Genomic DNA, 14,961 nt, shown 5'->3' with positions numbered 1-14,961 from the left:
CACCAGGCTGCGAGGAGGGCCATTGCGCGCGCACCTCTGTTCTCTAGCCAATAGCACCGCGGGGGAGGGTCCCGGCTTAAGACGCGCGGAAGTATATGCGAAGGCCTATGTACAGTGATGATAGCGGACAGGTGGTTTCGCGACCGTAATTAGCCATTTGATAAGTTATTGCTATTCACATAAATAGGTTCTTTTAGCGTTTCGCCGTTAAGATAACCAAATCGTTTTTGAAGAAGTTAATTGTTCGTATGTGCCAAGTTAAACTTCGTAACACATCTAACATTAACTTCACCAAATATAGATTAAAGTGTGTTTACGTACATATTTAACTAGGTCTATAGGATTACGCTTTTGGAAATGAAAATGGATCACTTTCAAATATGTATAATTTCTTATAGGTTGACTTCTGGCTTTTGCATTATCCTTAACATGAATTAATAATAAATATCTATATAAGAAGAATTAGTGGTAAAATATTTTTCTTACTACTATTTTCTAACACATTTGTATAGAGACTCCCACGTGATGGAAGTAAAAGATAATTCAAGGCAAAATGTATGTATGTATGCATATAGCTGAGGTCCATGTTAAAAAGAAGCGCGAAGAGTTGGATCCTCGTTACAGTAAATTGTACTGGTTGCTCGGAAGGCATTCCACGTTATGAGTACAAAATAAATTCTAAAATCTACAAACAAGACCTGATGCCTGTATGGACTTATGGTTGCAAGCTGTGGGGCTGTACCAGTAAGAGCCATCCAAATAATCCAACGATACTTAAACAAAGTGCTCAGGAAACTAGTGAATTAGTGTTAGTGTATGTTAGTCTTAAGTGCTAAACAGTGGTAAGTGAAAAAAAAATAGGACACAAGAACAGAGTGAACACAAGAATAGACCTAGCAGTAGTGATATTGGAGACTTTCTTATGTTAAATATCCTAACTAGTCAATTTGGTTAGACTTTAACTACTTATTAGTCTTACGTTAAGATAGATCGTAATGTTCCATGATGTCTCAGTAAAGAAACAATGATTTAAAAAAATTGATAGCTACTTAGCAGCGTAAATGAGAAGTATAAACTTAAAGGCACTAAAAGAATTTGATCCTTCCTTTCCTTTCGATAATATAACTCTTTGGTAACCTAATGACAGACAAAGATTTGTTTAACCAATGAGACATATTTTTATAAAATACAAATATGTCCTAAATGTATTGCCTGGCGAATATGGCCATAGCTATTCTTAATTTAAAACGGAGTAATTAAACTTTTTGGCAGGTTCCATCTGATTGTTTGATCTGATGTGATTAAAAGTTTAAAACATCTATATGTTATTGTGTATGTGTATTCTATGAATACGTAATACATACATAGGTAAATAAATATTTTAAGATTCAATGCGTATTTGTTTTACAAGAAGATGAAGATGAGGTGAGAGCGTTCGAAATTCGAAACGAATAGCCATAGAACGCCCCTGAGGAAGAACGGGCCACTGCTTTTCTGTCATTGCTTGAAATGTAAAGAAGATGAGACGGAGACCACTTCGAAAATCAAAAAAGTTTTAGCAAGTGTCTATATAATGAAGGTCTGTTTCTCTGAAGAGTAAGATCCATGTATTAAAATAAAACTATTAAACTATTTCTAAAATACGAAATATTTGCTGAATTTACTTAGAGTGTTTTAGTGTGCTGAATTTACATAGGGTTATATTTCGCAAAAACTCTATTTTTGGAGAATTTCTGGAAAAACTAAGAGGATGTCTGATGGTCACTTGGTAACTGGATACAGATATCAGAAAATAGGAATCTAGTTATAGAATATATATAGAATGGTTCACCTCCTCCATCATAAACATCTAAAAGTGAAATATTTACTTATAGGTAATAATTTTATGCAATCTAAAGCTATAAACTAATGTTATAAAAACAAATTTAGAGAACAGCTTAACATAAGTAAAGAATCTTAAACAGACTTGACTTAAATCTATTAATACATTAATTATTTAAAATAGTCTTTCTCAACCAATTCAGTTTTTAATTTTAACAAACAATACTTAAGTTATAAGTAAAATATCAACCCTCTCAGTGGATTGATAATTATTTTTTATTTTTATCTCTATTTTCCTTCCACAATATTATGATTTATGGTATCAAGTTGGTATCATAGCATAAAACACATATACATAATCTCTTTTTTCTAGTAAATTAAATAATCGTACCAATAGGTCCTAGTTTGGAGCTGCAAAATTATAAGTATTAATTAGATTCATCGGTATTAGATTACTATTAGTATAGGCACTAATTACATTCTTACCTTGTTTTATATCAGTAATTGACGTCCCTATAGACCTTGATCGATAAGTAACTATTAAGTATAAACTTATCCATAGTGCTGTAATTTTAGTTATTTCACATAATTTGGCTACCTTAAAATAAACAAAAGAATCACGAAAACAATGCGTTCATACCTAACTGTGCAACGACAGCTTTATCGGTTCAAGTTTTATTGGTAGCAATTTAGGGTTTGCAATTGCGAATAATCTTATCTGTAGTATTATGTATCTATTGTAAAGAGTACTTAGTGAATTTAAAGATTATTTCTATAATTTTGACTCCTTAAAAATAATTTAGAACTAAACAATAGATTGGCGAAAACAATAGATTAGAAAATAACTGTGCAACGGCTTAGTCGGTTCGAGTTTTATTGGTAGCTATTCACGCTTTGCGTTTAGGAATATTATTACCAATCTATAATATTCTTTATCTATTTTCGAAAGTAATTAACGAAAAAGACGATAATTTGTTTGCTTTTTAAAACAATAATTATGTGGTAACAATTAATTTTTAACTATTTAACGAATTTAATGCTTCATTATTTATCCCTGTTAGGTATATTCTTATTCTTATTAATTATAGAGTGCTCATAATGCTTATTCATTATAGAGTGCTCAGAGCTTTAAGTTTTTTCTAGAATGTGGTTTTCTTGAAGTACCTTAACATAAATTCCGCGAAGACATGATCATCTGTCGTACAACAGCTTAGTCGGTTCGTGGTTAATCGATAGAAGATTTCTGAAAAAGATGATACTAAAAAGGATGAAAAAATAACATAGTATTTTTTGAAACAATTATGCATATTAACAAAAAAGGAATAATTAGGTTATAGGTACTTTAAACAGGATCTTATGTCTCATCATACGTAGATATTTAACTAACAATACCGCCTACTTTTAATTACAAATTATTTAATTGAAGCAAGAACCTCTTGTGTTTTCAAACCTACTATTAAACAACGAAATGCTAATTAGATACCAAATGCTACATTAGATATTAATATAAGTTTGTTTACTTTCGTTTCGACGTATACATTTGAATACGATTGTTTTTATAGACAGTAAATGCGGCCTAGCCATTCAGTCTATGTCCTATATGGCTGGCCTGGGACGGCTAATGGATTGATAATTCGGTCGGGTCTTGTAGTATTGCCTTGATTGAGTACCCGAGTTTATATCTCGATGCGGAGGCAGACTCCTTTCTAATTCATATAGCCACGAAACCTTAATAATTATACTATTTACCCTAATGAAATTAAGAGTATAACTTTTTATAAATTTAATGCAAAGTTTTATAAAAACATTTTGGAAAAGTATATCAGGCGTAATAAAAGTTACCGTAACGAAGTATGGTGTTATCACACTATATTCACCTTTGAAAATGCTCTACTACTCTTACTCCACTCGAAAATTTTCAGGACACTAAACAAGTAAGAAATATTGGTGTTGTTATAATGCCTTTTTCTGGCAAACTATTTAATGTTCTGCACCACCCCTGATGCTATTGATAATAAAGAATATTAATTTATTTATTTTATGGCTGCAAGTTCCTTAATAATCCTAATAAGGGAGTTCTAAATCGAAAATTGCTTTCAATTATTCTGAGGTTAGTTTACTGCTACTAAGAAAAAGGTGTTCTGAGATAAAACATTTGATTTACATTGTGGAACTAATTATTCGGCTAAAGTCATTTGCAAACTGCAACAACTCTCATTAGAGAAATATGAGCATAATGTATTAAGATGTGGTCAGTAAAACAAATATTTCTATAAAATAAGTATTACTTTTATTAGTGACATAAGTATACATATAGCCTAATTAATTAAAAACTATTCATTAATTTTATCCACTCCCTTTTTTCCACTTCTCACCGGGTGTATATTCTGTCATTGGTCTGCCTGATATACCACAAGTACCAATTCCAACTCTGCCTTCTAAATTATCTGGTGATGCAAATATACTCTTGTTCCTAATTCCAGGCTTTTTAGATGCCTTGGTATGGAAATTAAGCCATTTATTTTTCTCACTTTCTCTTTCTTCCTCTATTTGCTTAAACCTTTGCTGTTTCTTCTGCTTCTTCTTTTTTAAATATTCTCTATTATAACCTTTAGTAGGTCTGAAAAAAATATTAAGATAGTTATTTTTTAATTATATAATTCCATTAATAATATATTTTTGTTGTGTAACAGAATATTTTCATTAGATGGATGGGAATTCATAGAAACAATCTATACACATAACAAATTTGTAAAAACCATGTAAGTCTTACAATTAGTAAATATAACCAAAACTTTTTAGGCAATTAGAATTAATAAGGTATACACTTTCAATATTTTTTTATTTGAATTTAACTTACTTTCCTTCATCGCCACTAGAAGGTCTCTTGGTTCCAGACCCAATAGACTTCACGTCATTTAAAGAAACGGGTTCTAGTGTTGTGTAACCATCAAATTTTACTTTTAAACTGCTTGCGTTAACTTCCTCAATAGAAGCTTCATAAAACCTAAAAAAGAAAAACATATTTACTAAAAGCTGATCAGCAACACTCAATTCACAATCGTTGGGAAATTTTAATTATTCTGTAAGATCCATTTTAAAGATTAAATAAACCAACAAGATACAAATAAATACAAACATTCCATCTGTTTTCCACTTTGCAAGACATCTTTCTCCAACATGCCACATAGATATTGACCTCCCAGGAATAGCAGCATTCTCAGCAGCCAGCAGGGAAGCTGTAACATCATCATCATTACTAGAACTATGAATTTTGGATTCACCCTCTTGAGTTTTTATCAGATCTTGTGTTAACTCAATTACTTCTTCCAAATCTGTTTTAAGTTTCAAAAGTTCCTCATTTTGTGGGTCAGTCAATAAAGCAGCTTCAACCTAAAATATTGTGGAAAATAACATTTAATTGTGTCACAAAATCCTAATATCATAATTATCAACACTATCTTACCTGTTGCAACTGCAGTTTGTAATTTCTTAAATCATCTGCCATATTGAAAACTTGAATTTCTTATAACCTTACTGTTTTTTTATTAAATATTTACAGTAAATAGTTTGAAAACATGGTATTTAATTTCAAAATTGAATTGAATGATTTCAACAAATTGCTTATTGACAAAGTAAACACCGTTTCTCACATTAATTGAATTAGTGAAGGAGAATAGACAAATTTATACTTTGAAATGCAACGAAACTAAATAAACAAAACAACACAAACATCTATTATACTAGAAAATCAATGCGTTACTATGATAAAACATAACCCCTGCTTGAGTAATGCTAATTACTTAATGAACACAGTTAATGAGTAATGAGTATTGATTATAATTATACTAGCGATGACAAGCCCCAACCCAATACGCCATTCAAAAAAAACGTCAGCTGTCAAAAGTAATGAGTCCACAGAGCAATACATTTTATATGATTACCACAGATTAGGCATGAAAATATTATTAGAACGATTGTCGCATTTTCTGGAAAAGATAGCAGTAATTTCCTTTTTTTTTTTCTTGGGGAAATGCATTGCGCATACCCTACCGCGGTGCGACTGCTTAGTGTGGGAGGGTTATATGGGACTCGCGATTGTGTCCCACATAACCCTAAGATAGCAGTAATGACGTAACTATGCTTTATTATGAATATAAATAATTCCACAAAACACTACTAATGGTAACTGAAATTGGCAAAATTTAATTTTGATCACAGAAAACTGCCGTTAATTATTTGAATTTAAAATATTAGTTTTATTTTTGAAGTGATAACTTCTTATGGGGGGGGGGGGGGGGGGGGAACCGTAAAGTGTTAGTGTGCGTTAGACATTTACTGTTGACAATGAGCAAATCCCCTCAATCTATCACAGTTTTTGAAAGTGATTATTTTTTTTATAAATAATGAATAACCTTTAAAAAAAAGTCTTATTATAAAAATCATGAAAATATTATATTGAGTTAAAATTAAAATAAATTAGCCTTATAATATAGCTAAAATGGTTTAAAAATATGATACTATCGTCACTTACGGTATATAAATAATCATGCATAACACTGAAGTATGTTGGGTATACATAGAATATTCTCGTCTTATACACAATATTTCATTGCTAATTACAAAATTAAATGTTACATAACATAAAAATATTTATATTAAATAGACTGGATAAAGTACATATAATTAATACATCTTTAAAAGGCATAAATAACTTCTTAGGGTTTCTAAAGTATTGGAAGAGTCTATTTTTAAAGGTCTGAAAATAAAAATTATGAATATGAAATAAAGCTATTATTGCAATAATATCTTGCTTATAGGCTTGTCTTTGTGTCTATCTCATACAATGTGACTGATACAAAGACCTCTCGTAAAAAGCAATTGTCTATTACAGTTAAGAATAAATAATAATACTAATTTTTACAAAAATATAAATCTTTACAGTATAATAAAGTAGTTGATTCAATCGTTTTTGTTTATGATACAGCTTCAAATATTCATCCTTAAAGGCCATAATGTTTAGTTCATATTATTACAAGCACAGGTTATAAAAGCTTTATCATTGCTCAATATCAAATCTTTATGCATTTAATATTACATTGTTCTTCATCTGTCATTCTTAGGTAAGGAACTAAAGTTTTAATAACTATATTAATTGTTTTCTCTTATTACTCAGCGAAGTATGATTCTATAGATATCTAATAAGTTGTATCCTTTCCTTAATATGTAAACACTATAGATACAAACTAAATCTATTACTACCATCTGATACGATCTGGTAACGGCAAACTGCCCGCATAATTTTTTTTTTTAATAGTAATAAGATTGATTTAAATTATAAATAAGATATAAGTTTGAGGTGTATTTTATACCCATTTTAATTTAAATGTTAAAAGAATTAGTACTTTAAGTGCGGAAAATCTTGCTCTTTACATGAAAATCGTTCTACATACCACGACTCAATGTTAGAACGTTTTATTAATAGAATAAAAAATTGATGTGACAGTTTTTTCATTTATGTTTTCAGTCAACTATGTATATCGCAAATATTAAATTAGCTATCGACACTAACAAGGTGCGTTTGTAGGGCAGTAGATTGATGGTAGCGTCTGCGAGAGGCGAAGTCTTCATTGTCATCATTCAGTCTTTCCTGTTCCATTGAAACATCGGCATGGACTGGCGTTACCACTAATTGTTCATATTCTAGTGGTCTCTTTCTGCAAGTTACAAATAAGTAAACTCAAAAGCTTGCATATAAGGTAATGTTACAGTACATTATATTCATTGGGTTGGATTTAGAAATACGTCGCCTGAATTTTGACATCCGGTGTTTCGTCTAATTATAAAAAAAGGTATAATTTTGTATATTGTATGGAAATTTGTTAAACGAAACTACATTTTATACTTTTCTATTAATTACATATTATAATATTTCAAGCAGCGTGTATTTCAAAACATGTGAAACGAAGACTCAAGAAGTTTGCCGGTATCTGTATGAATACAGAATTTGACAGAAATTACACTGACAGGTTTTATCCGTTACTGCTACATTAATATGTTTATTATTCAGTCTACCTCAACTGATTTATTACTAGTCTGTTCTACCCCTAGAGCGTTATTTTAAATCCGTAGGCGCGGAAGGAGAGCAGCCCCCACCCGCTCAGGCGACGTATTTCTGAATATAATTCACAATTAACCAAGATTATATTATAAATATATGGAATATAATAAAACAATGGGAATGAAGTTAAGCTATAATACAATAGAAGTTCAATAGTCATTATTTAATAGCTATTAAACCATATTCATTACTTAATGACAAAGGTAATTAAATAAAGAAATTTTCGTGTTTAAAATGAATAACTAATTAGCTTGTAGAACGAATATACTAATTATGTTGATATTTACCCAATTGCTTGTAAGAAGGATATTTTCAACCAATGAAAGAACCGAAATTCCGATGCTCGGCCTGGCTTTACGGCAGGATTGGCTGCTCCAATATATAACCATAACAGCCACAAAATAAGCAAGCAACCAATTGCATACATCCAATGAACTAAGAACATGAGTAGAAGCTTTATTGCCACCTAAAAATGATAATGATATAAATACTTGTCCATACCATCAAGCAGAGGAATGTGTCATATCTAGGCCACATCCTCCGTAACCAGCACTATCGACTTTTGCAGACTATAAAGATGCCGGTAAACGGATACCTAGTAGGCGCAAAATGGAACATCCGAGATTGGACGGAGCGGGTCAAGTCAGTGGAACAACTGTTTTGCCCGCCTTCCACTGCGAGCGGAACGGACCCATTACGGACTCCGCTATACTCGTAACGATGATTTTCATACATGTGCTTCCACCAAAGCGGAGAAGAGCGCAGTGGAGAGAGCGAGTTGAAAGAGTCGCATATGAGGTTAGCGAGTTGACCGAGTTTCCCACGTGTTACGAGTACAGCGGAGTCCGTAATGGGTCCGTTCCGCTCGCAGTGGAAATCGGGCATTTAGACTGAACAAGGAGAGATTTCGGAGAGTGACTGCCGGTAATTGGAGTACCGCAAAAGTTCGAAAACGAAAATTTATATTAAAACTTATAGGCTAGGGGAGTGTACAATTTTATTCACTGCCATTATAATAGTTTAGTCATAACTTTTGTATATACTTACACCAGCAAGTGAAAGCCATCTGTTACATAAATGAGAATACCAATTTTTATTTTTAGAATGTACATTTATTGTAGGCCGAACCTCTCCATTTGATGTACGACCATTCATGATCGCCGAATCAGTTGGCGATGGTGTGAAGTCCTGAAATATAAATTTAAAAAAATCAAACACAATAAACACCAGAAAAACACACTTTTATCTATTTAAACAAACTTACCCCAACAGTTTTATGTCGGATTCTCTCTGGAAATAATAAATCCAAATCACTTCCAGTTGCACCGTACACCTGTGGGTCACGCTGAGAGTGTCCCTGAAATCTATAGAATAATAATGAACAAAATCTCTAGTCGTATGGAAAAACAACATTAGTTTTAAAAAAGGAATCAATTAACTTTATGTAGGGGTTTAACAACAAAAACAAAAATATAATGAGTTGCTGAGTAATGACTTATGAAATAAATTAACAAACCATACCTCATTTCACGTCGATGTTGCAAATCAAATGTTTGAGCGAGGGCAAAATAAGAATAATCAATGCTAGCATATGTGATCAGAAAGGGCATGGTTACAATTGGTGCAAGTTTGTTGATGTCCCCTATGATGATGAATGTTACTGTCACTACTGCTACAACAATCATAGAGTAAATAGGCACTCTGTTGGGTCCTCTCTGTAAGTGGTATTAATGGAATGATAAAATCAAAATATGGAAAGAAAAAAAAACTTGACTGTGTCATAATAAAAGCTTGGTATATATTGTGTTATTCATCCAATCAGTATACATATGCAAGTAAACAAAAATTTGTATTTTATAATGTATAAAATTCCTGGCTGATATTTAATAAAAACACAATACATACACAATACATGCAAAAAATCATTAGAATTTTTATTCAAACATACCCCATGGCCTAAGACCTCCAATCCAGGAATAACTTTCTCATTGCTTATACTTTGCAGTACTCTAGGAGTTCCATACATGGCTCCTAAACAAGAACTCATGGAGCTAACATATAATCCCGCAAGTAACAGTATTTTTACAGCTGACATGTCGGTTGTTATTGAAAAGTTTGTTAGCAATGCCTCCCTTGTTACAGTTGCTGCTAATGTTATCACAAACATAAGGTATAGAAATGTCCTGCAATATTTTTTTGTATTTTCATTAGTCAAGAATAAAAAATGGAGTTTAAAATGTACATTTAATATATAAAAAGCTTTTAATACAATTTTGGTTCTATCATAACCCTTTTGGTGGTACACAACAATATTTTAATAACAAACTTTACCTATTATGAATGATAGGAATTATGTAACACACCATCTCATAAATCTAAAAAAGTTATGAAATCTATGATATTAAAAAAAATAGAGTGTCAATACATACCCTGTACTTATAGCAGCAAGAGAACCATTAGGTATATTAATAGATGGATTCCTTAAATCACCACTCATATTTATTCCTGCTAAAATACCAGTTATAGTAGGGAAAAACACACCAAAACATTTAAACCATGTATAACCGTCTTGATAATCTGCCCAAGTATTATTTCCTATAGTACCACCAAGCCAACCTTTAAACTCCACATCTAAAAGAAAAACATAATGCAATAATTTTAATAAAACCAAATGTATAAATTAGTGAAGTTTGTAACCATTAAATTAAATCAACATACCTGGTACTGTTGTAAAAGAACCAACGAAAAAGTCAAGCGCAGCTACTAATATTATAAGAAGTAAAACAAATTGAAGCTTTATGACCCACTTCACTCCAGCAACATTTATAGTGCCTAATAGGAGCACAGCTGAAACTGCAAATCCTCGAGCCGCCCATGTATTATCTGTCCCAACAAGACTAGCCATTGATTCACCGAACCCAAACACATTTAATGCACATCCAACAGCCTAAAAATAAAGTTTAATATAATTATTAAACACATAGAAACTTCTTGTTAAAAATACTATCAAGAAACATACTTGTCCAAAACAGTAAACCATTCCCAATGCTCCACCCATTCTAGAGCCAAGAGTATGGGCTAGTAAAAAGTATACTCCACCACTTTCAATTCTACATCTTTCACAAATTCCAACAGCAGAAAGGACTGAGATCAATGCAACAAATACTGAAAATTATTAAAAATAAGATAATATATATATAATTACATATTATCAATTTAATTATAATGTACATATTTGAAAATCCTATGTAGGAAATATGTACCATCTGTTACATAATGAAAATAAATTACATGTTATAAGTAACTTCTACCCAGTTGCCAGGTGAATTTTGTTTATATTGGCGAGATTTTTGTGACTACTTCAATAATAATCATTAAATATACAAATAAAACATAATAACTTAATGATAATATATTACTAAACATTCCTCAGGAATACCACTGTATGTTTTTGGCTTTGCTGCACTTTAATGTGTTATTAGTTAGATTGATTAAACCTTCCTGATCTGTTAAAACATGTTGGGGCCTATGGGCCTTTTTTGTTGGGGGGGTTGTTAATGCTTTTGCATACCAATGAGAAGGGATGGTGTTTACTCTTGTCAAATTGGTGTATGGACACCAACTTAATTGGGCTATGGTGGGGATCATATTATATTTTTTGCGTTCATTGTATTTATACAGACAGACATGGGCTTTATTTAATAATATGTGACCAGTGTCATAAATAATAAATTAAGTTAATCAAAGTTCTTTAATGCAACATTTTATTGTTCAACAACATTAATATGACAGATAGGCAACCTAATTCTTAATGATGCATGAGTTACTTAGCATATATTATTTGTTATGACTTATAAGTATTTAATATGTTAAGGTATCAGATTTCATATATTGGATCTCAAATGTTAAAAAACCATAATTAACAATATTTTTAAAGATTGTGTTATGAAAATAGTGATGTAATAATAAACTGTACCTGTAAAAAATACTATTAAGACAGCATTAACTAAGCCGGCCTGTCCCACCATCCAACCAGATCTCAAAAATACAATAACACCAAATATGTTTATAAGACATGAAGTAAATACTCCATCCCATGTTCCAAACAGAACTGGCTGAGAAATAAAGAAGTTGGACTTCCACCATGGAACATCACCCTGTAAAATTAGATATAATATGGTGAGTAAAAACTTATATAAATTGTGAAAATCGTAACCTCAGTTACTTTCGCACCTGCACGTCAGCAAATATCTCGTTAGCTCCTGAAGCTTGGTGTCCACCGGTTCCGTATTGTGATTCATTTCCTAAGTCAACAAAGCCACCTGATTGTCTTCTCATGCGTGCTCTATCAAATCCCGGTTCACCACTATCAAAACTTGCGACTTCTAAATCAGTTCTTCTTCTATTATTTTGGTCCATATTGGAAACTTGACTTTGTTTATCTATTGAAAAGTATATGAAATCGTCATCAGCTGTGTGATATTACAAATCAATCTGTATAATAAAGTATCATATTTCAGTTTTTATTTATTTTAATTTCCTCTGTAGTTAAAAACAGTCAATAACTACGAACAAATAATTTATGATTATCATTAAACTTGAAATACTAGAAATTGTTTCATTGGAAAACTCAAAAGTCAAAACAGAACGATTGCGAACTGATTTTTTTTTTTAGATTTTATTTCCTGGCAACGAGACTTTTAAGCCAAGTCTTAAGCCCGTCACAGACTTAACTATAATATATTATATTAATATTTTTATGGCTAGGCATATTATGTACTATGGTAGGGGAGCCCACGATGCTAAATGGGGATTTACTCGAGCGTCGTAGAGACCTATTGGGATGCAAAGCTTAGATAAAAAGAAGAAAAAAATGTTATATGATAAATTCCTTTTCATCGGTGGGGGAAGCGGCTATAGATAGTTAAATATGTAAAAAAAAACTGTTGCATGGACATCCTCGAGCGCGTCAGATATTGATATCATCTATGCCCTACGTATTTTTAATAATGTACGTATGTTAATCTGATCGTTTGCATGATTCCGGTGGTTGTATTTAAGGGTTGAAAATGAAAAAAAAAATTTTTTTATCGAGCGCGTCAGATTTTCTAAGGGAGTGTTAAGTGCACCAAAAAAAAGCTCTCATTCACTAATCTGACGATTTCGATGGGACGCAAACCCACGGCCATTTTCATAATATGCAAAAAAAAATCGCAATTTTGAAATACTCAAGCGCGTCAGATTAAGATAAATGTGGTTCATCTTTATGTTCTAAACGTACTGTCTCATAATCTGACGATTATCTAGAGGGATTCGCCTGATCCGACAAAAAAAATTTAGAAAAACGATTCACCGAAAGGGCCATTCCTGCAACTTCCCGCTACTTCCATTCCTGAGCGCTTAAAATTGATATTTTGAGCTCGCTGAGTTCAAAGAAATAACATGTCTATGCATTTGAGCTCTCCCAGCTCGAAAGTCTGATAGAATTTTCATAGAACACTATTTTTGGAATTTTCAAACCGCAATAACTTTTGAATGGATCAAACAATTTTCACGCGGTTGGCGGCATTCGACGTAGTTTTATCATCATCATAAGTAATTTAATTGATAGAACCACAAATTTCGGAGTAATCCCGAAAAAACACTTTTTCGGGTTTCTTTCGTTCACGATATCTCTCGAACTAATCAACCGCTTTTGACGAGCTTGGTGGCGATCGACGTGGTTTTTCAAGCTCAAAGGCGGATTAGTTTTTGAAGTTGATCAATAAAGAAACCACTTTAAAAAAAAATATTTCTTATTTTTTTAAGATTTTTCAAAATTTCTCAAAATCTATCGGTCCGAATCGGTTCAAATTCACAGGAAATGTAATTTTGAGGGAAATATTTAGAACGCCGTTTAGTAGATTCCGATCGGTTAAAGGAAATGTAGGCATCACGCAGCTGCACGCATTTAACTTTATCGACGATTTTTTGTTATTTCGGCTTGCGGAAATCGTCAGATTATATATTTTTCATTATTCTTGAATTATTTCCTTCTAAATAAAAAATAAATTAGCTACGCTCGAGAATGTCGAGATGACGGTTTTTTTTTACAACTTTGTTGCCCTCCCCTTTTTTTCCGTCACTCTCAAAGTGTCAGATTAGTGAAATATACACTTTTTAGGATGTAATTAACTCACCCTACCTTAATCTGACGCGCTCGGGAATTTCTGATGGTCAATTTTTTTTTACTAATCTGATCCTCTCTCCTTCACGGGCGGCCTTATATATGGGCCTCATATTTTGTGGAGGTACTTAACCGGGTACAAGGTATCCCCCTATATATTAATCTGCCGCGCTTTAGTAAATCCCGAAATCCCCTCTTGGGCTCCCCTACCACTATGTATATATTTTCTATACTAATTTTCGCGTGACCGCACACTCAGCTATAATATATATTACTGTGACGTCACCAAGCGATACCGTAATATACATTATTGCATATTACTATATATATTACTATATATAGCAAGACATATTCCGACATATTTTGAATGTACAGCGTGTTTCGCATACATACTTTTGCGCAAAATCGTATTTTTCTTTTTTATGTCATTTTTTATCAATTCATGTAGCTCTAGAAATGACGATCTTGAACTTCTAAAATATTGGGCAAATTTTTTTGAGGATAACTCGCGATACAATTAATTAAATTCGCCACGAGTTTGTTTATTTCTTATATGTGATTCGATCCATTTGGTTCTAGTTTTTGTGCCTGACCGGGCAACTAACATATCGAAAACAGCGGCTGAATCGTCTTCTGAAGAACTATCTATTAAGTCCATTAACAATGTACTTGTTGAATTCATAATTACTGTTAGTATTTTGAAATAAGAACACCCTTAATTACAAAATACGTGCGAACACTAGGACGACCATCAATTAAATGAAGGCAAAATATATATTTCTCAGTGTGTGGTAGCCTGCTATAATATATATTATAGTACGGTATATTAATATATATTATAGCTAAGTCTGTG

At 32.1% G+C, this 14,961-nt stretch overlaps 2 protein-coding genes across 2 annotated transcripts; both read right to left on the bottom strand.

Annotated features, from left to right (window-relative positions):
• Nucleotides 1-4,088: 4,088 nt before the first annotated feature.
• On the bottom strand, nt 4,089-5,707 carry LOC125053204 (survival of motor neuron-related-splicing factor 30). Its single transcript, XM_047654454.1, has 4 exons — nt 5,288-5,707; nt 4,961-5,214; nt 4,682-4,828; nt 4,089-4,441 (listed from the first exon to the last, which is right to left on the bottom strand). The coding sequence occupies exons 1-4, from the start codon at nt 5,327-5,329 to the stop codon at nt 4,168-4,170; spliced, it is 717 nt and encodes a 238-aa protein (XP_047510410.1). The 5' UTR covers nt 5,330-5,707; the 3' UTR covers nt 4,089-4,167.
• Nucleotides 5,708-7,172: 1,465 nt separating this feature from the next.
• On the bottom strand, nt 7,173-12,602 carry LOC125050845 (solute carrier family 12 member 8). Its single transcript, XM_047650905.1, has 11 exons — nt 12,176-12,602; nt 11,919-12,099; nt 10,962-11,107; nt 10,661-10,889; nt 10,372-10,573; nt 9,891-10,125; nt 9,464-9,657; nt 9,207-9,306; nt 8,990-9,130; nt 8,230-8,408; nt 7,173-7,538 (listed from the first exon to the last, which is right to left on the bottom strand). The coding sequence occupies exons 1-11, from the start codon at nt 12,359-12,361 to the stop codon at nt 7,376-7,378; spliced, it is 1,956 nt and encodes a 651-aa protein (XP_047506861.1). The 5' UTR covers nt 12,362-12,602; the 3' UTR covers nt 7,173-7,375.
• Between the last annotated feature and the right edge of the window lie 2,359 nt (nt 12,603-14,961).

The sequence above is a fragment of the Pieris napi genome, chromosome 1, assembly GCF_905475465.1.
Source record: "Pieris napi chromosome 1, ilPieNapi1.2, whole genome shotgun sequence".
Taxonomy (NCBI): domain Eukaryota; kingdom Metazoa; phylum Arthropoda; class Insecta; order Lepidoptera; family Pieridae; genus Pieris; species Pieris napi.
This window is presented reverse-complemented; position numbering and strand designations above follow the sequence as displayed.

Excerpts from the sequence above, each read along its gene's own strand:
- LOC125050845 (XM_047650905.1), bottom strand. The coding sequence starts at position 12,361 with ATGGACCAAAATAATAGAAGAAGAACTGATTTAGAAGTCGCAAGTTTT. Across the intron at positions 12,100-12,175 it reads AGATATTTGCTGACGTGCAG|GGTGATGTTCCATGGTGGAA; the intron begins GTGCGAAAGTAA and ends CTAATTTTACAG. Across the intron at positions 10,890-10,961 it reads TGGTTTACTGTTTTGGACAA|GCTGTTGGATGTGCATTAAA; the intron begins GTATGTTTCTTG and ends CTTTATTTTTAG.
- LOC125053204 (XM_047654454.1), bottom strand. The coding sequence starts at position 5,329 with ATGGCAGATGATTTAAGAAATTACAAACTGCAGTTGCAACAG. Across the intron at positions 4,829-4,960 it reads AAGTGGAAAACAGATGGAAT|GTTTTATGAAGCTTCTATTG; the intron begins GTTTGTATTTAT and ends TTTCTTTTTTAG. Across the intron at positions 4,442-4,681 it reads TCTAGTGGCGATGAAGGAAA|ACCTACTAAAGGTTATAATA; the intron begins GTAAGTTAAATT and ends TATTTTTTTCAG.